Source organism: Chiloscyllium plagiosum, chromosome 3 (genome assembly GCF_004010195.1).
Source record: "Chiloscyllium plagiosum isolate BGI_BamShark_2017 chromosome 3, ASM401019v2, whole genome shotgun sequence".
Taxonomy (NCBI): domain Eukaryota; kingdom Metazoa; phylum Chordata; class Chondrichthyes; order Orectolobiformes; family Hemiscylliidae; genus Chiloscyllium; species Chiloscyllium plagiosum.
In genome coordinates this window covers 22,381,221-22,402,656 of record NC_057712.1, presented here as the reverse complement: position 1 = coordinate 22,402,656, position 21,436 = coordinate 22,381,221, and the positions used below count along the sequence as shown (strand labels likewise).

The 21,436-nt window shown below is 39.0% G+C and overlaps 1 protein-coding gene across 9 annotated transcripts in view; it reads left to right on the top strand.

Moving 5' to 3' along the window:
* Positions 1-7,005: 7,005 nt before the first annotated feature.
* LOC122541600 (doublecortin domain-containing protein 2) overlaps positions 7,006-21,436 on the top strand; it is a 128,217-nt gene continuing 113,786 nt past the window's right edge. For 2 of the 9 annotated variants that reach the window (XM_043678520.1, XM_043678468.1), the window contains exons 1-2: positions 8,216-8,307; positions 19,611-19,900. In XM_043678520.1, the coding sequence (XP_043534455.1) occupies positions 8,269-8,307; positions 19,611-19,900 (329 nt within the window). In that variant the 5' untranslated portion in view covers positions 8,216-8,268. Of the gene's footprint in view, positions 7,119-8,215; positions 8,308-8,521; positions 8,629-16,606; positions 16,702-18,514; positions 18,614-19,610; positions 19,901-21,436 lie in introns of those variants that run through there. The other 7 variants (XM_043678529.1, XM_043678512.1, XM_043678494.1 and 4 more) reach the window with 6 other exon arrangements.

The following is a 21,436-nucleotide window of genomic DNA, read 5'->3' as shown; positions in this document are numbered from 1 at the left end:
GAAGTTCCACATAAATTCAAGAAACAGTACCTTATCTTTCAATTTGAAAGTCTGCAGTTCCCTGGACTCAATGAGTGAAAATAATTTAGACTATAACCTCTGCCCTGGTTTTGTTGCCTATTGTTATATTTATCTTTGAAAATCTTATTTACTTCATTTGCTTTGCATTTGGATGTCAACTATCTTTCCTTGTGCATTCTTTCCAGACATATTTTGTATTTTCACCTAACCCCTTCCCCCTCCCTTTAATCTTGCACCAAAATTGTGGCGGGTGAAATTCGATGTATGAAGGTTTGAGACATCCACTTTTTATCTTCTAATTTGTCCTCCAGATCACAGAAATTCCCTTTTGTTATTTTTCCTATGCTCCATTGTATCTTTTGCTTAAAACGTATTCCATCTAACCCCTTCCCCCTCCCTTTAATCTTGCACCATGAAACTTTTTATCTTCTAATTTGTCCTCCAGATCACAGAAATTCCCTTTTGTTATTTTTCCTATGCTCCATTGTATCTTTTGCTTAAAACGTATTCCATTTCTAACTGCTCCCAGTTCTGATGAAAGACCACAGCCCTGAAATGTTAACTCTATATTTCTGTCTGAACAGATGTCTCTTAACCTGTTGTGTACTGTCAGTGCTTTCTATTTTTTGTGCAGATTTTCAGCATGTGCAGTAGTTTCCTTTTTGTACCAAGGCATAGGCTTATGCTTCTGACATGATTGTAGAATGAATGTATTGTAATAATGACACGACCAGCTATCCTTAGTCGCCACACACGCAGATGACAAGCAACATGAGTTCGACTGGGACAACACTACTATTATAGGACAAGCCAAATAGAGAACAGCCAGGGAATTCCTACAGGCATGGCACTCATCCACAGATTCAGATAATAAGCATATCGACCTGGACCCAATATACCGGCCACTGCAGCGGACAGCTGGAACTGACAACCGGAAGCGGCAGATTCAAAACACTACAAATGCTGGAGGAAAGATCACAGAAGCGCTTCACAGGAGGCTCCCAAGCACTGAGGTTGTCACCTAGACAGGGGACGAAACGTCTGCAATATAAATTCCCAGCTCGACGAACAGAACCACAACAACGAGCTACAAATCTTCTCACAAACTTTGTAATAATGATTCTTTGTTATTCCAATGCAACTTCTACAAGTCCTTATCTGACTTCAAGAAGTATTGGGGATTCAGTTTTGTGAGCAACTTGTGCAGAGTTGTGTCTATCTGAACACAATTGTTATTCCTCTACAAAGAGAAATGATGAAAGGTTAGTTCTGTGTAAAATGAATCATGTAGTAGTTTAAATTCCTCTCCTAAAATTTATAGTAAGTTACTTTATTCCAATATTTAAAAAAAAATGTTTCTCACTTTGCTAAAATACCAAGAAAAAGAATTTGGTGCCAATCCATTAATCAACGGGATAAAATTGCATACATGGGAATTTCAAATTAGTTGTGGAAGTTCTTGATTTCAGCTGGTTATAAAAAGAATACAATAAGGAAAGGTGAAGCATTTCTTCAAAGATCAGCGCTTGATACATCCGTAGTAATCTAGTACAGCTCTTGTAGTTTGGTTATGGAATGTGCATCAGAGGCTGAATTTAAGAACTGATGGAACCATCTAAAGTTAGCTTCATCTTTCGTCTAACTAGTGTTATACCTTGTACCTGTTCTGCGAGTGTTACACATTAATGCAAAGTGCAAAAGTGGCATTGTGCCAGCCATTCTAATATTGTTGGGCACAAACATTCATAATCACAACACACATATTTTCAGTGACCTGCAAATCACCAAAGAAAATGTGAGTTTCTGGAAGAAAGACCAGAAATGAAAACACTCAGAATGTGTGATATCAGTGTCTGCGTGTGGTTACCTTTGAGAATTCAGATAACAAAAGTGGTTCATATTCTTCACTGACACCTATCCCAATAAGCTACCTGAAAACATCACACATAAATAATTAAATTCTTTCAATCAGGATCCTGAGGTGTGAAATGCAGCATCAGATACAGTTACAAGTGTGATGAACTCTTTCCTGAACCTTCCTGAAAATATTTTGTATCTTTTCTTACGAATTCTCTTTGCAAAATTTAGCTATTAATGATCTTTGTGGAACAACTGTAATTTTTTTCAGTCAGTCGTGTCACTATGTGAGTAGAAATTCGAGAATCCTAATGATTATTTTTTGGTGCTTTGAACATAAATACCTGAGGTGACTGAGTCACTTATTCAAGGACAGGTCAATTAACTTGTTTACCCAAATGGGAGTGGTTAACTGTTTATGCCAAAAACACTGAGTGTGGTAGAATATATATGTTTATACGTGTTTATACATACACATATGTATGTATAAATAGCAACAGCAAGTATTAATCAATTTAGCAGGACTTTCTTGTAATTGAAAGTAATAAAAGGAAACGGATCTTCAAAACATAAAAAAAAGCAATCAGCCGTGCTATCCTTCCATATTATTTCATTTCCTCTGTTGTACTGTAATCTTGGTCTGAGAAGGGAGTCAAGTGATCTCTCTTAGATTTTTTGCCCTGTCTCTGTCACTTGCGTATTTAAAAAAAAATTGTAATTTTCTTTTAAATTCATATAAAGATGGCATCATTGTCCAGGCCAGCATTTATTACCCATCCCTAATTGCCCAGTAAGCAGTTGAGAGTCAACCACATTGCTGTGGGTCGGGAGTCATACATAGGCCAGGCCAAGTAAGGATGGCAGATTCCTTACCTAAATGACACTGGTGACCCAGATGGATTTTTAAACAGCAATTGATTAATGGCCACCATTAGACTCTTAATTCAAGATTTTCTTTTAAGTTCAAATTCCACCATTAGTTGGGGTAGGATTTGATCCTGGGTCCCCTAGGTTAACAGCCCAGTGATAATACCACTAGGCCATTACCTCCCTAAATGCTTATAAATGCATTTTGACAAGAAGGCTACTAATATTTCATTCACATCCTCCATAGGACAGAAGAAAAGCTGATTGTTGAAACATGTGACTCACTTTCCACCTCTTAGTCTTTAACTATCCTCTCACATCTCTGTGCATAACCACTGGTATTAATGTATTTGGTCAGTGTTTTTCTGATTTCATTTTTTTACTGTTGCCAGTCTCCTTACCTTCCTGATTCCTGGCTGTGTTGTAATTGAAACCTCATTGCACAGGATGACATCAGGGATAAAGATAAAAATCACACAACACCAGTTTATAGTCCAGTAGGTTTATTTGGAAGCACTGGCATTCGGAGCGCTGCTCCTTCATCAGGTAGTTACATGTCCACATCATGACATAAGAGATGTGAGACTTGCAATTCTAAGGACAGTTCTACAATTCATTTTTTTAAAAATGAAAATTGAGTTGTTTTATAGAGTGATAGAGATGTACAGCACGGAAACAGATCCTTCGTTCCAACTCCTCCATGCCGATCAGATATCCCAAGCTGATATAGTTCCATTTGCCAGCTCTTGCCCCATCTAAACCCTTCCTATTCATATACCCATCCAGATGCTTTTTAAATGTTGCAATTGGACCATCCTCTACCACTTCTTCTGGCAGCTTATTCTATACACGCACCACCCTCTGTGTGAAAATAATGCCTCTTAGGTCCCTTTTATATCTTTCCCCTCTCACCCTAAACCTATGCCCTCCAGTTCTGGACTCCCCCATCCCACGGAAAAGACTTTGTCGATTTATCCTATCCATGCCTCACATGATCTTATAAACCTCTATGAGGTTACCCGTCAGCCTTCGAAGCTCGAGGCAAAACAGCCCACACTACTCAGCCTCTCTCTATAGCTCAAATCCTCCAATCCTGGCAACATCTTTGTAAATCTTTTATAAACTCTTTCAAGTTTCACAACATCCTTCTGATAGGAAGGAAACCAGAATTACATGCCATGTTCCAAAAGTGGTCTAATCAATATCCTGTACAGCCACAACATGATCTCTCCACTCCTATACTCAATGCTCTGACCAATTAAGGAGAACATACTAAACGCCTTCTTCACTATCCTACCTACCTGAGACTCTACTTTCCAGGACCTATGAACCTGCACTCACGTTGTTCAGCAACACTGCCTAGGACCTTACCATTAAGTGGATAAGTCCTGCTAAGATTTGCTTTCCCAAAATGCAGCACCTCGTATTTATCTAAATTAAACTCCACCTGCCACTCCTCAGCCCATTGGCCCATCTGATCAAGATCCTGTTGTAATCTGAGGTAACCTTCCTCACTGTCCACTACATCTCCAATTTTGGTGTTATCTGAAAACTTACTAACTCTCCCTCTTATGCTCCCATCCAAATCATTGATGTAAATGATGAAAAGTAGTCGACCCAGCACCGATCCTTGTGACACTCCACTGGTCTCAGGCCTCCAGTCTGAAAAACAACCCTCCACCACCAATGTCTTGGTCAGTAATGCAAGAAAAATAATTTTGTCATTGGAGATTGGTTCTTAGGGATTATCAGTTTAAAATTGTTGCTGGGACTGAGCAGAAAGCCTACATTAGATATAGTACAATGTCCTTATTAGAATTTCTCTATGCATGTAATTGAAGGGAAATTGAATAAATGTTTGAAGTCGAGGAAGGCATAAAACAATTGGGAGGGCATGGGAGGTATGTTCAATGTTGAATTGTTCCAAAAATTTGACACAGACAAAGTGTGCCAAATAACACATTCAGTGCTGTGAATTCTTTGGATCTCTTATTGAAGTATTCTTTTCCTAGTTTTCAAAATTGTGGAACACCTTACTTTTCTCAGTCATTTGTCACTAGAGAAATTGTGGTTTTGGTTAAGAAAAGAAAGAAGCATATATTAGGTATAGACAGGAGAGATTGAGAACACTTAGAAGAGTATAAAGGCAATAGGAGTATACTTAAGCGGGAAATCAGGTGGGCAAAAGGGGGACATGAAGTAGCGTTGGCAAATAGAATTAAGGAGAATCCAAAGGGTTTTTACAAATGCATTAAGGACAAAAGGGTAACTAGGGAGAGAATAGGGTCCCTCAAAGATCAGCAAGGCGGCCTTTGAGGGGAGCTGCAGAAAATAGGGGAGATACAAAATGAGTATTTTGCATCAGTATTTACTGTGGAAAAGGATATGGAAGATATAGACTGTAGGGAAATAGATAGTGACATCTTGCAAAATGTCCATATTACAGAGGAGGAACTGCTGGATGTCTTCAAATGCATAAAAGTGGATAAATCCCCAGGACCTGATCAGGAGTACCCCAGAACTCTATGGGAAGCAAGGGAAATGATTGCTGGCCCCTTGCTGAGATATTTGTATCATCGATAGTCACAGGTAAGGTCCTGGAAGACTGGAGGTTGGTTAACATGGTATCGCTATGTGGTAAGGACAAGCCAGGGAACTATAGACTGGTGAGCCTGACATTGGTGGTGGGCAAGTTATTGAAGAGAATCCTAAGGAACAGGATTTACATGTATTTGGAAAGGCAAGGACTGATTAGGAATAGTCAGCATGGCTTTGTGCGTGGGAAATCATGGCTTACAAACTTGATTGAGTTTTTTGAAGAAGTAACAAAAATGATTGATGAGGGCAGAGTGATGGATATGATTTATATGGACTTCAGTAAGGCGTTTGACAAGGTTCCCCATGGGAGACTGGTTAGCAAAGTTAGATCTCATGGAGTACAGGGAGAGCTAGCCATTTGGATACAGAACTGGCTCAAAGGTAGAAGACAGAGGGTGGACGTGGAGGGTTATTTTTCAAACTGGAGGCCTGTGACCAGTGGAGTGCCACTAGATGGCATAGGTTTAGGGTGAAGGGGGAAAGATATAAAAGGGACCTAAGGGGCAATATTTTCATGCAGAGGGTGGTACGTGTATGGAATGAGCTGCCAGAGGAAGTGGTGGAGGCTGGTACAATTGCAACATTTAAAAGGCATGTGGATAGGGATATGAATAGGAAGGGTTCAGAGGGATATGGGCCAAGTGCTGGCAAATGGGACTAAATTAGGTTAGGCTATCTGATTGGCATAGATTTTCATTTCATTTCATTTTGGAATTGCTGAGGCTCGCATATTTCCAGTATCTCCTGGCAGAAATGCTGAATTTCAGCATGCCCTGGTTTTGTGGCTGACTGGAAACTCAAGAGGCAAAGACCAGAGACTTTCACAAGTTGCACAGGGGTTTAAATTAACCCCTACTTCAGAAGCTGGTAAAACAAAAACCTCCTTTACAGACAAGTAATACCAGCACAAAGTTAATCCTCAACTGAAGGAGAGAAACAATTTTACAAAACTGAGTTGGACTGAAGGGTCTGTTTCTGTGCTGTACATCTCTATTTGTTCTTGCTATGAAGGTAGAATTAAAAATCAAAGCTTGGCATATCCTATACCAAGCATCCTGATTTGTCCTTTCACATTTTCACTTTGGTGCTTTCATTACGTCACGAGACTTGCTATTTAACATTTTATAAAATCCAAAATGGCCACTAGATCTCTCAGGCACTCCAACATGAGAATAAAAGGAATGACGTCAGGCCACTCAGTCTATCACATTCTCTGCTTTTCCAGAGTCTGTAGAATCTTCTCTATCATTTGAGCTTAGTTTCCGTAGTAAAAATCTTGCAAAAATTCTCATTGGTTCCCCATTCTGGTCAAACAAAACTCTAGGAGAGATGCGAATTTCTACATACCTCATAACTGGAAGATGTCAAATGAACATTTCATTTATGTGTGTTGAAAGCACTCTCAGATATCAGAAAACTCACGAGAGGTTGTAAAATATTTACCCAATTAAAGTTTTTTTAAAAAATAATTTCTTACCTTCCTTATTTTACTTCTTAAAACGTTGTCCTCCTAGTCACCATTCCAAACATAGAATTGAGCATGAACGTGTGACAGCGTATGAGTTACTAAGCAACAGTGGCCAATGCTATAGATATTCATGTTGCATATTTCTTCACTGACAGTGTCACTCTCGGATATGCCTCAGTGATTTCATACCTTCTGCCAGCGGTGAATGGACATCCTTTTCTCTGGCAAACGTGATTGCACAATTAAAAAAAAAGCTCTCTACTGTGTCTGAGATTAAGTGCAACAGTCGCGGCCTTGAGCTTGTCAAGTAGGTATTACTTAGGTAATAGTTTCTGAGTGAGAAGAGTTGTGCAGTGAAGCCAGTCTGTTGTCTCATTGTACAGATGTGAATCAGTTTATTAATAATTGTTACTGCTCGGGACAGGCTTTCTCAAACTGGTTTCAGTAACAAAAATGTGGTGACTAAGTTTCATTAAAACGTTAATGATTTGCTAATTATCTCCATGTTAGTAGACTTTGGAACATGTTTGGCAAACTAATTATAGGGGCTTTCAGAGATCGGCTCCCACCAGCCATTACGTTTAAAGCAGTTGACTCATGTTAAATCATGTCAATGTTACAGTTTTATAAAATTGTTTCTCTTCTTCAGTTGAGTATTAAACTTTGTGCTGGTATTACGTGTCTGTAAAGGACGTTTTTCTTTTACCAGCTCCTGAAGTAGGGGTTAATTTAAACCCGCATGCAACTTGTGAAAGTCTCTGGTCTTTGGTTCTCGAGTTTCCAGTCAGCCACAAAACCTGGCATTTCTTCCAGGAGATGCTGGAAATATGCGAGCCTCAGCACTTCCAAAATGAAACTCTATTTTGAAATCCTGAAATTCATCCGCAGAGAATTCTGTTAGAAGCAACAATATCAGGGTCAGAATGAGCAACAATTTTCGGGTTGTTACCATTGTTGGTAAAGTTGGCGTTTCCAGTTCATTGCTGATGAGTGGTGCTCTTGACTTACTACAGTGTGTGTGTATGTGTGTGCCAAATAGGTACTCGCCGAGTGCTCTGAAGTAGTGACTTCAAGCGCTTTTGGTTTGTGATGTTGAAGGAATGCCCTGATATATTTCTAGTCAGCATTCTGTACGAATTTGGAGAGTAACCTCCACGTTACCATAAACCCGTTGCCCTTGTCCTTTTGGATGTCAGTGGGGACAGGTCTGGGACGTTATGTGACCCACAAGTATTAGTGGCAGCGACTGCTGGTATTAATTGGAAGTGCTCATCCCACGTTCTCTTAGGTTAGTTCCTGTTTTGCAGCAGTCACAAAACATTTCGGGGAGCCCAGGTGAATAAGGAGGGAAAGTGACAAAGCAAGAAAAGAGATTGTGAGTGAAAATAAAACCAGAGAGAAAAGGAGAGAGAGCGAGCGAGAGAATTAAATGCAGGAGACAAAGCAAAAAAGCAAGAATGAGGGTGAGAGAAAGAATTACTCGAGAGAATGTGAAGGTGAGTAAAATAAGGCTTACAGTAAGACGGAGTGAGCTTTGGTTAAACAAATCTTGGAAACTTGCTTCTTTTTGCCCTTGGTAATGGGAAACCTTTTAAAAGAACCAATGGCAGGAGGAGAGAAGGAGCCCTTGCATTGTTTGCCGAGGGCCTGTACTCAGTGCAAGTCGAAATAAATCACCCGGGGAATAGATGCTGGTGACAGCCTCTGATTCCAGACGCTGAGCGGCTGTCACAAGTCAGGAGTCAGGCTCAGGACAGCTAAGGAGTGAGGAGGCGCACAGGCAGCACCAGACTGCCCATCTCTCACACACGGTCAGCGTAAGTAAGCTCTAAGACTACCCTCGGCTGCTTTAATTTGCCCGCCTTTACCTTCACATCTCTCGCTCGCTCTCTTTTACTCTCACTGCTATAAGGCTGGTCGGATCTTGTGTCCACAATTCTGAATCCCCACTCTTGTCACCAACCAAGCACTCACCCGACGTGTGCTGAAAGGAAATTCCCTCGCAGGGTACGGGATATTTCAAGTTATCCTTGAGGTAGAGGTGTGCATGTTTTTAAGAGTTGATCTAGACTGAGTAGAGCAGTTCATGCGATTGCAGCTCTATCTATCACAACAGTTTTGTAAGTACAAAAGAAGTCCAGATAATCTGTCCGCTGTCTGTCTAATCCCTGCAGCTGTCAAAGTGAACTGGAACAACTTTGAAACAAACGAAAAACTCAAGTGGAAAAACAAGGGACTTTATCTTCAGATGTGATTTCATAGTGAGCCCAGACAATTCTAGTTGCCCCACCTCCCCGTGCTACAAATCTGAATTAATATTTCATGATTTTGTGTTCAGCACCATGTTTTCATTTTGCTGCTGTAGATTGGATATCGCAAATTTATTTTTCAAAGGCAAACATTAAAATTGAAATAACTATTCGTTTCTTGTGGGGGAACAGTGCACTGGAATGCACTTTCTGAAAGAACGGTACAAACCGATTCATTGGCAAAGACATCCACATTTCCCAAATTCCCAACTGGAATTAATCGAATAAAAAGACTTCCAACTGGGAATTTGGTATTCACTTGTGAGGGGGAAATTTCGATGTCCGCGCGCAAAATGCCGTTCGGCGGGAATCATGTGTTAGCTCTTCCAAAGAATCCTCTCATAAATGATGGGCGGAATGGCCTCTTTTGTGTTGTGTGATATGGTTCCAGTAAATACATAAGAGTAAAGTGCAATATGACTGATGTGTGGTCATAAAATGCATGAATAAATATGGAATGTGTGTAACCAGAAGAAGCCCTGAAGCCAGACTGGACTTCATGTGTTTTTAAAGGATAGTGATTCTTGCGCATTTTCTGAAAAATGCAACTCACGGTCCGTTTGAGGTATTTGCTCCTTATCGAAGCGTTGTCAAATGTTGCAGCACCTTTTTGGGATGTAGAACTTACAAGGAAGGGGGTGCTGGTGTAACTTTCACTGTGCCCTTTCAGTCATTAAATTTATTCAAAACAGAGTTAGATAGATTACTGAAGCTAGGATTTATGGATGGGAAAGTGGAGTTGAGCCCACAACCAGATTCAATGGCAGAACAAGCTTGAAGGGCTGAATGGCCTACTCATTTTGCTCTTCAATCCTATATTCACTTTCAACTTGCTTTCAAACTCTTTTAATTTGGTTCTTCATGCTTTATGTTAGCTGCATTAATGGTTGTATTAAAATGTACAAAGATGGAACATCAAGAATAAATGGAAGCCATTAGATTTCTTTAATTAATTTACACATTGCACAACGTTTACCATGTGCTACAGGCAGTATTTTTTATTTCAAATTGCATATTGCCAAATTTATGGCAAGGAATGAATGTTGGATAACTAGAACTTACAGTCCAAAGGGAGGCCGTTCAGTTGTTCATAGAATCTCTACAGTGTGGAAGCAGGCCATTCAGCCCATCGAATCCATACCAATCCTTCAAAGAACATCCCACCCTCTTATCCCTATAATCCTGCATTTCCCATGACTAATCCAGCTAGTGTTGACATTATTCGCAATTTAGCATGACCTATCCCCATGCAGAATGTGTAAGCTCCACATAGACAGGTGCCCAAAAGTGGAATTAAACCCAGACCCCTGGCACTGTGAGGCAGCAATGCTAACCGCTGAGCCACCACGTCACCCTGTTGTTGGACAGATTATCCAATCATAAAATGGAACTAAATGATACTCAAGTGAATGAAATATCATGGTCAGCTCATAAGATAGCACCACAAGCTACGCCGAACAGACAATGTGGTAAGGAAAACACCATGCAGGAGTCACAAACCACAGCTTCACAGAACCTAACATTTTCAGCAGGGGAAAAAAAAGCTGAGGTTAGTGAGTCGGCATTCTTTTCCTTCTGGCAGGTTTCTAGATCAATGGGGAATTTTTTTGGTCATGGAGAATGGGTTGGGAATGGTTTGTATCTATTAATGGAGGGTTTGAGTTGAGTTGTAACTTGAGATTTGAGTGGCTGTGACCATTGGATTCTATTTCACTCCTTGCTGCTGTCATCAAAAGATGATAAAGCTTTACTTGTAATGCAATATTTTGAGGTTCAAGATGATAAACGTATGAATGTGGGAGTTGAAAACAGAATAGACCATTTGGCTCCTTGAGCCTGCTCCACCATTCAATAAGATCATGGCTGATCGTATTGGGTTTTGAATTCCACATTTCCATTCCATCCCAATTATTTTTGACTCCCTTACCTAACAAGAATCTAATAACTTCCATCTTTAAAATATCCGATGACTCCACCTCAACTGCCTTTTGAGGCAAATTATTCTCTGTATTTTCAGTTGAGACTTCTAGTACTCCAACCAAGTTCATTTCGGAAATAACTCAAACATTGAAATGATTAGCAGCAGAATGTGAGACTTACAACAGCAAATTTACAAATAAACCATAGATTTCATTTTGTATTAAAAGGTTATATTATTTTGTTTGGTTTTTCCACCTGTACAATTCACTGTTCAATTCAGTTTGCCTTGGCTGAGGAAGCAATCTGTTGTTGTTGTCACTTTTGTTTTGGAAAGTGGCCACCAAGAGACTTATAAGACCATAAGACCATAAGACATAGGAGTGGAAGTAAGGCTATTTGGCCCATTGAGTCCACTCTGCCATTCAATCATGGCTGATGGGCATTTCAGCTCCTCTTACCCGCACTCTCTCCTTATAGCCCTTAATTCCTTGTGAGACCAAGAATTTATCAATCTCTGCCTTAAAGAAATTTAACATCCAGCCTCCGCTGTGCTCAGTGGCAATGAATTCTACAGGCCCACCAGTCTCTGGCTGAAGAAATATTTCCTTATTTCCATTCTAAATTGACCCCCTCTATTCTAAGGCTGTTATGGATCTTTGTCTCCCTGCCTAACAGAAACAACTTCCCAGCTTCCGCCCTTTCTAAGCCATGTAAGTTTCTATTAGATCTCCCCTCAACCTTCTAAACTCTAATGAATGCATTGGGTTTCACGCTTGTCCTACATTTTTTTGGCTCCCCATGAGGGTGTAGCTCAAATTGGAAACAATTCCACTTCATACCATTTCAAGAAACATTTGATGTATTTTTGTTTTTTAACAAGAGTGTAGTTCCACAGTCATTATGCTAGAATGGTGCACTGAGATGCCACATACTGTATAGATATGAGTAGGTACTTATGATGCATTGTGTAGCAATAATTCTTTTGTGGGGAATTACTAAACAGAGCATCTGGAGAACAGAGTGCATGACCGGGAGAGGTGGAGAAATGAGCAGAGGCCTTATCCTTGACCAAATAACCACCATTAAGCTGAGGTCAGGTGCCTTTGTACAAGAAGAAAAATAAATAAAGGATCAAAAGAAATAAAGTGGCATCGGCCAAAAATAGGAATTTTGATTCAACTTAAGCATTCTGTTCTGATAGTAATCCACATTCCACAGACAGGAATATGCCTCATCCTATGTGTGTCTGACCCTTGATTGGCAAAATACCCATAATTTCCTATGCTTTTGGTCTCATTAAAATTGGAGCATCAGTTAGCTGGGTTAATTTGTTTTTATATCTTGTAACATTCTTAGTACCATTATTGTCAGTGTAGAAGTAAGTGTAAGTGTAAGAAGTAAGTGTAAGGCATTTCCTCTTCATTAAGGAAGGAGGTTGGCAGACATTTATTGGCAAAATAAATCAGAAATAACTCAGATACTAAAATAAACATGACCATGTTTAATTACTGCAAAAATCCATTTGGTTCACAAATGTCCTTGACAGAAGAAAATCTGCCACCCTTACCTTAACCAAGCCTACATGTGACTCCAAACCCACAGCAATGTAGTTGTCTTTTAACAACCTTTAGGTAATTAGGGATGTGTGGTAAATGCTGGTCCAGCCAACAGTGCCCATATCCCATGAGTGAATTTTTAAGAAGCTACTTTTGCATCGAAAGTTAAATATGAAAAACAATGAGAAAATAAATACCTGTAATCATGCAAGCATTTTAACATTCAACACATCCAAAATTTTGATGCTCATCTCACCTGCTCTGAAGCTGCATCAAATCCTGCTTACCCTTCACCTCTACACTTACTGATCTACTTTGGCTCCTGGTCCAGCAACATGTCAAATTTAAGGTTCTCTTCCTGCTGTTCAAACTGCTCCATAGCTTCATCTCTCCCTACCTCTGTTGTTCTCTCCAATTTGATAATCTTTTGAGAATTCTGTGTTCCTCCTGATCTTGGCTGTTGTCCTTACCCCACAGCTGTTAGTTGAACATTCTGCTAATGTTCTAAACATTTTGACATCACTGCCTCAGAACTTTCCTCAACTAAACTCAAAATTTAATTGTAGCAATTAATCTATGATTACAAAACTCTTTAACTATAAAATCTTCCAGAACAATTGAGGACACAAACGTGATATATTAAGTCTGACATTTAAATTAATTATGGAAATGTGTTGCTGGAGAAGCGCAGCAGGTCAGGCAGCATCTAGGGAACAGGAGAATCGACGTTTTGGGCATTAGCCCTTCTTCAGGTCCTGAAGAATGGCTAATGCCCGAAACGTCGATTCTCCTGTTCCCTAGATGCTGCCTGACCTGCTGCGCTTCTCCAGCAACACATTTCCATCTCTGATCTCCAACATCTGCAGACCTCATTTTCTCTTCATTGAAATTAATTAGGCTCCGAATCCGTGTGGCAGGCAACAGCTTCCCATGGTGTTTTATTTTAATTTATTCATAGGATGTGGATCTTGCTGGCTATTACCCATCCCTAATTTTCCTGGAGAAAGTGGTGTTGACTTGCCTTCTTGAACTGCTGCACACCTTGTGGTTTAGGGACACCCACAATACTGTTAGGAATGGACTTTCTGGATTTTGGCCCATTGTGCTACACCTGGAAGAAGGATATTGTGAAACTTGAAAGAGTCTAGAAAAGATTTACAAGGATGTTGCCAGGGTTGAAGAGTTTGAGCTATAGGGAGAGGTTGAATAGGCTAGGCCTGTTTTCCCTGGAGCATCGGAAGCTGAGGGTGACCTTCTAGAAATTAATAAAATCAGGAGGAGTGTGAATAGGATGTTTGGATGATCTTTCCCCCAGGATTTGGGAGTCCAAAACTAGAGGGTATAGGTTTAAAGTGAGAGGATTTAAAAGGGACCTAAGGGGCAACTTTTTCGTGCAGAGGATGAAAAATATGGAATATTTTTATATGGAATGAGCTGCCAGAAGAAGTGGTGGAGGGTGGTACAACTGCAACATTAAAAGTTATCTGGATGGGTATACGAATAGGAAGGGTTTAGTGGGATATGGGCCAAATGCTTGCAAATGGGACTAGATTAATTTAAAATAGCTGGTCGGCATGGATGAGTTGGACCTAATTGTCTGTTTCAATGCTGTACAGCTCTGTGATTCTATGACAGTATGGAAATGGCAATCTAGTTTCAAGTCAGGATAGTGTGTGTTTTGGAGGGGTACTTGTAGGTGATGGTATTCTGTTGCATCCGCTGTGCTTGTGGTAGAGGCCATGATTTGGAAGATGTTGTTGATGGAACCTTAGCAAGTTTCTCCAATTTAACACAAAAATAGTATACCTTCTGCCACTGTGCATTGGTCGTGAATGGAGTGAATGTTGAAGGTACTGGAGGTGCTGCCAATCGACTGCTTGGTCCTGGATGTATCAAATCTTTTGTGTTGTTGGAGATGCACTCATCTCGACAAATGGAGAGTACTCCATCACACTGCTGACTTGGATTTTGTAAACTGTATACATACATATTGGGGAGATGAGAGGTGAGTTGCTTGCTGCAGAATTCCTTGCCTCCAACTTGCATTTGTAGCCACAACATTTATGTGGCTGGTCCAATTAAGTTTTTGACAGCAAACTAAATTAATGTATTTTCAATTATGTTAAACAGCTTAGCTTGATGGAAATTGATTTTTACAGAATACTAGCACTGCCATTTGTGCAGAATGATATGCTTGAAACAACAAGGAATTCATGGTTGGTTTAGCAGAGGGTCAGGCAGATGATGGAGATGGACTTCTCTTTTTGGAATCATTATAAATTGATTAAACTTCAAAGTTTTAGGAAAGGGTGTGAAAAAGCAGTTTAGTGAAGACCAACAGGCAATTAACAAATGTAAGATTGCTATTGAACATAAGGCTTGCAGATGTCTGAAGGTTGATCTCACAACTGAGATTCTCACTTCCCATGGAGGAGAAAGCATCAGATCTTACTTTTTTGGAACATGTGCTGGAAGGCAATGCAGATTATGAGATTTATGGTAATGCTTTCACAAAGTGATTTTTTTTCTTCTGTTTGTGGTCATCAAGGTGAGACACATTTGATTTATGGGCTAGGTTTCTTCTGGAGTACATTCTCATCAGGTTAGATGCAGAATACAGATTTTGTGATCTGGCAAATATTATGCCTAATTTCTGTTCAAATAATGTAAATTTTTTTAAAATTCCCACATTAATCTTTCTTTGGCTTTTCTGCATTATTCATTTTAATTAAAATTAGGTGCACAAAGAATTGGACTGAGAATGTTAGAGTAGTTTTACTTTGAGTGTTTATAACTGATGAATAGAGAAAATATTTATCACATAAATCTGTGTTAAATTTGAACTCTGATCACTGAGGTGGAACAGTAATTATCTAATTCAGTCGAGCAGCTAGCTCCTAAAATCGGTTATTTTCTAATATTGTGTCATTTTCCATTGACTGCTTAGGATGTGAAACACATGTAATTTATTTACATTATTATATGACATGAGTAAATCACATCTGATAGTGCACAGGGAAAAAATGTAAACTTAGAGTGAAGCAGTTTCAGAAGTTAGGAAATAACTCAACCAGTGAACAAATGCATTTTAGTGTATTCCTTATAGTTATATCTTCTGTCCTTGGTTTCATTATAATATTCACATATTGTTTTGTGGATGTATGCACACACATCAAACATTGTAACAGCTTAGACAGGAGAGAAGTAAAGTTGATTTTGATCTTTCATTACTTTTATAGTAAAGTTGATTTTGACCTTATGGACATTTTTATTGTGAAGGTGAAAATCCTTTCAGGATACAATCATAGTGCAATTAATTTGCAAAGACTCTTGTCACTGTGAATGCAGAGATAGACAATTATAATGGAAAATCTTCACACAAGAATTATTTGAAAACACATATATGCCATTAGAAGTGAATAATGATAACAAATGTACAAGATGAAATTTTACAAAATTACACTCCACCTAGGTCTTTCACCCACTGGGATGACAATCTACTAAATTGTCTCATGAGTAATTGAACAGATTTGGTGGTAAAGATGAAATTGATGGTATCAATGCACACTCTTAGCGGAAATCAGTTTGGATAGCAACTTCTGATGATTGTATTAAGTGTGGAGATCAGAAGTTGTTGTTTGATTTACCCTTCCAGATACTTTGTCACTATGGAAACTTGCTGAGAAATTCAATATTGAAATATCATGAAATAATCTGAAGTTACATTTGAATTTTAGGTATTCACTGAACAAATGATTACTTTTTTAAATGGTGTGCTACCTCTTAATTCCTGCCAAAAAAAACCTCTTGGCACTAAAAATACATTTTTACAAGTGTGGAGTCTCAATCCTTCAGACATTAATTATGATTGAGTTAAAAAAAATTAAATATTTATTTGTCTTTCATTTTCTTTTGCATGGCTCTTTAATTATACTTCCCTGATCCTCTAACTCTTTTTCTATATGGTTTAGCTTTGAATTAACTATTCCAGCTTTCCTTACCTATTTCAGATTCTGTGGAGGTTAATAAAGGGAAGATGATGAAGGAGTTCAGACTGGGACGCCTCTTTGTGTTAGGGAAATACTGAGGAGCAGATTTCTTTCAGGTACTACTGAAATCAACTGAGGTGCCCGATTACCAATTTTTTTTTGTCATTGTTTTCTGGCTACTACCAGTGGTAGGTTTGAAACATGCAGATTAGGGTTCAATGAGACATTTACTAGCTGGGGGATATGGAGCTTGGAGAGATCAGAGAGGAAGGGAGAAGGTTGTGAAGACTCTGGAAAGATTGTATGGAAGCCATGGAGCATATTGGGAGAATACTATTTCAAAGGAAGGATGGAAAAGTAAATAGATTTTCTTGAGGGAGCCACTGACATGCAGCACTGATCCTCCTTCATTACTCAGAGCATTGACTTTAGGATAACTTGTTGCAATTGTGCAGGATGTTGGTGAGGCCACTTATGGAGTACTCTGTACAGCACTGATTGCCCTGCTATAGGAAAGATATTATTCAATTGGAGAGGGTGCAGAAAAGCTTTAGAAGGGCATTGGCAGAAGTGGAGAGTTGTAAGGAGAGGCTGCATAGGCTGGGATTTTTTTCCTTGAAGTGTTGGAGGTTGAAGTGTGACAAATTGGAGGTTCATAAAATCAAGAGGGGCATAGATAAGGCGAATAGCAAAAATCTTTTCCCCAGGGTAGGTGAGTTCAAAACTAGAGGGCATAATTTTAAGGTGAGAGGAGAAAAATTTAAAAGGGACCTGAGAGGCAATTTTTTTCATACACCAGGTGGTTCATCTGTGGAATGAACTGCCAGAGGAAGTGGTAGATACAGGTACAGTTACAACATTCAAAAGACGTTAGACAGGTACATGAAAAAGAAAGGTTTAGAAGGATATGGGGTGACACACAGGCAAATAGGGGTAGTTTAATTTGAGAAATCAGGTTGGCATAGATGAGTTAGACTGAAGGATCTGTTTCTGTGCTGCATGGTTCTGTGATTCTATTTCATGCAGGGGACTACTGGCCTTCCGCTAACTGTTCAGTTTCTAGATGCCTGGCCAGCTGGCATTAAAACTGGAAGAGATTAAAATCATCAGCCACACAGCCTTATTAATTGTTCAAACAAGCAACCCATCCTCTGGCAAAGGTTTGGTTGTCTGCCCTCATACCCACCACCAGCCTCTGCCAATCTGCCTCTGTCTAAGCTGGAAGTGGGTGGGTTTGAGATAGGTCACACTTGGGTTTGAGATTTGAGTCTGTTCATTCTTCCACCTGATCCAAACCCTCCATTTTCTGTAGTTTAAAAACTCCCTCCACTCCAACAGTGCAGCACTTTGAAAGGATTCATCATAAGTTCTCCTTAGTTAACACAGATCCCTGATCCCCTATAGCAGATACAGTGCTGCTCTGTATGATCAGTAGACACAAGCTCAACAGTAAAAAATCCATAAGGTCAGTGCCAGCATCCAAGCCATTATTTTGTTTATGTTATCTTTATTTCATAGTTTATATAGAAGTAATATAATGTAACTTAACAGTCTTGTTAAAAGATATACATGAGATGGTGATCTTGAGTCCAGGGTCATGTATTCAGAATTGACATATTGATATATCTACAGAGATGATTCATTCTCAGTCAAAACTGTGGTTAAATTCTCAGGGGGATGTATCAATGACTTCTCTGATTTGAAGAAGGCAAACACAAAGATAATTTGGGATTTGCTAAAATAGTACAATAGCTTTTAACAGATAAGGGAGATATTATAGTCAGCATTAGAAAAGACTCAGTTTCTTGCTGTGTTGCATCCTTATCCTTTCAGTTAACTAACAATGATATTGTTATAACAGCTTATATTTCAGATTGTACTTCTGATGTGAAAGAGTTCTTTGTTCATAGGTATGGAGACCTCAGCTGATGATTATTTTGTTGCAGCCTGGTGATTAACTGACTTCACAACTGAAGAGAAAACCTTCTAGAGATTTCACTGCATCATCTACTTGTCCAAAATTATGAGGCATGGCATGTATAATTCTTGAAAATTCTATAAATATATTCACACACACAGCCCAACTTCCATCATTTTAGGCTTCACTAGCTGCATACCTGTACAAAGCCCAATCCTTCCAAAGCACAGTTGTTTGAACTTTATCCTGTCAAGAGCCATGCTCATCTTATACATTTATCTTCACTGAACTACATTGGCTCCCTATTCTCCAACTCTTTGTTTATATATCCTGCCTTACTTAATTTACTTATTTTATCTAGCCCCATAGTGCTGCCATCTACTCCTTTGACTCTGACCTCTCACGCCTTTCCTTGCCACATTAATCTCTCCTTCATTTCCTACCACCAGTTGAACCTTGACTCTGCATTCTGCAACTAATGTCTAATGAATTCCTCTGTTATGCTGTCTCTCCATAGCTAATGTCTTCAACTAGGCCCTCAGTTACTTCCTTGTAATGTTAATGTTCTGAAAAACATTATTTTAACATGAGTTGTTAAAATGTGATTGCTTCATTGCTAATGCACATTGACACAAACTACTGCCAAAAACATGCTGTGAATGTCGAGATTATGTTTATTAGCATTTCTGAAAGGTGCTTTTTCTTGCTCATTATTGCCTTTTGTTGTAATACCACGGTAACCATTCAAGTACATTGCTTTGAAGTAATATTTGATGTACAATCATTAACCTGATTTAGTTTGGCCTGGAATGTTTTCTTCAGCAAAGGTGTTTTGTGTTGTCTTATTTCAAGGTTATAAATTTTCCTTCCAAGCCAGAACAAGTTACTTTTTTTGGTTCAGTGGTTGCTGCCTCGAGTTGTTGTGGTGAGGTTGAAACTGAGGTAGCAGGCAAACAAGCTGATTGGCTCCATGTTTCATGCAATTTGACTTTGCCACCTTATGAAGAAGTCAGAATCTTGATGGTCCACACTAAACTCAGCAACTGTGAATGAAAGTAACTGTGGATCTTTCCAGCATCATTGTTATGATTGTTGTTATTATTAAAGGGCATGGCCACTTCATCAAGAGGAGCTCCACTTCAGATACCGGCAGCTAAGAGTGTGATAGTTTACCGAAATGGGGATCCGTTCTTCACTGGTAGAAGGTTTCTCATCAACAAACAAGTCTCCACCTTTGACACTTTCCTTAACCAAGTCACCAAGGGCATCAACGCACCCTTCGGGGCTGTCAGAAACATCTACACCCCTAAGGAGGGACACAAAGTCTTTGATCTGGATGATCTGGAGAATGGAGGCAGCTATGTCGCAGCAGGAGTGGAAAAGTTTAAAACCCTGGAGTGAGTACTATATCGTAACATTTAAACTGTGGCGTGCAAGATATGTAGACAAGCTTAGTTGATATTGCATACATTTGAAAGCTGTAATTGTACTAGATCATTGTGTTTTATAAATTTATTATTTGTAAGAATATTGAACAGTTCCTGTGCATTATTTTAACCTATTGCTTGTCTTTTTTGATGCAATAACATATTATTTGCTAATATGCTGCCACATACTATACAACACTTTTCACTGTAATTTGTAACAGGATACACATAACAATAAATAATCAAATTATTAAATCAAATCAAATATAGAAAAAAACAAAATATATGCCATATATATAATTAAGAACTTTGTAATATGCCTATATACAAATGTATTGATATATTCTGTTGAGTATGTATGTGAGGTAACTTGTAGCTGCAAACATCTCAAAATTTATAATTTCGATATTAGCAACCAATACCATTCCAACATTACCAGGATTTTACAGAGACAGCAGATGTAAATAGCAACATACGTTTAAATTCTAATCTCGTTCTCCCCAAAGGAATAGCATGTGTCACACTTTCGAATGGTGATTGGAACTTATCCATTGCATTCTTGACATGTTCCTATCCACATAGATTTTACTGCCACTAATGCAGTTTGTGGTGAAATCACTACCTAATATCACCTTTAACATATTGTCTAGCTAACACCAATTGTTATAGTTAACCTGAGAATGCAACTATAAAAAAAATTGTGATTTACACATGATACAAGTGAAATTATCATGGTATTCGAACAGATGAAAGACTCAACAAACAATCAAGGTATTTTTCAATGTATAATTTCAGTTACATCACACTGTAAACTTTTGCTAAAAATTCTGTGTCTTGCAATTGTGTCCTCCACAACCACCTGATGAAGGAACGGCGCTTCGAAAGCTAGTGCTTCCAATTAAACCTGTTGGACTATAACCTGGTGTTGTGTGATTTTTAACTTTGTACACCCCAGTCCAACACCGGCATCTCCAAATCATATCAGCCTATACCTTATCAGTTTTTAAATGCTGGGAGACAAGCACAATTTGAGATGTGCAATAAGTGTCAATGAACCTCACATCCCAAGGAGAAATTCAATAAATCTCACCTCCAGTAATGAGAACTTGAATTCTCGATGCGTTTCTCCTAAAATAACAGGCAAAATACAAATAAAGCATTTTTGTGTTTTAATATCAATTCTTTTATTTAATTTCATTTAACCTATGAATGGAAATGATGTAGAAGTTTTTAATATATTTATTGACTTGAGTTTGTAAAAACATAATTATGACAGAGAATTGTTTGCAACTGGTTTAGATTAGATTACTTACAGTGTGGAAACAGGCCCTTCGGCCCAACAAGTCCACACCGACCCGCCGAAGTGTAACCCACCCATACCCCTACATTTACCCCTTTACCTAACACTACGGGCAATTTAGCATGGCCAATTCACCTGACTTGCACATCTTTGGACTGAGGGAGGAAACCGGAGCCCCCGGAGGAAACCCACGCAGACACGGGGAG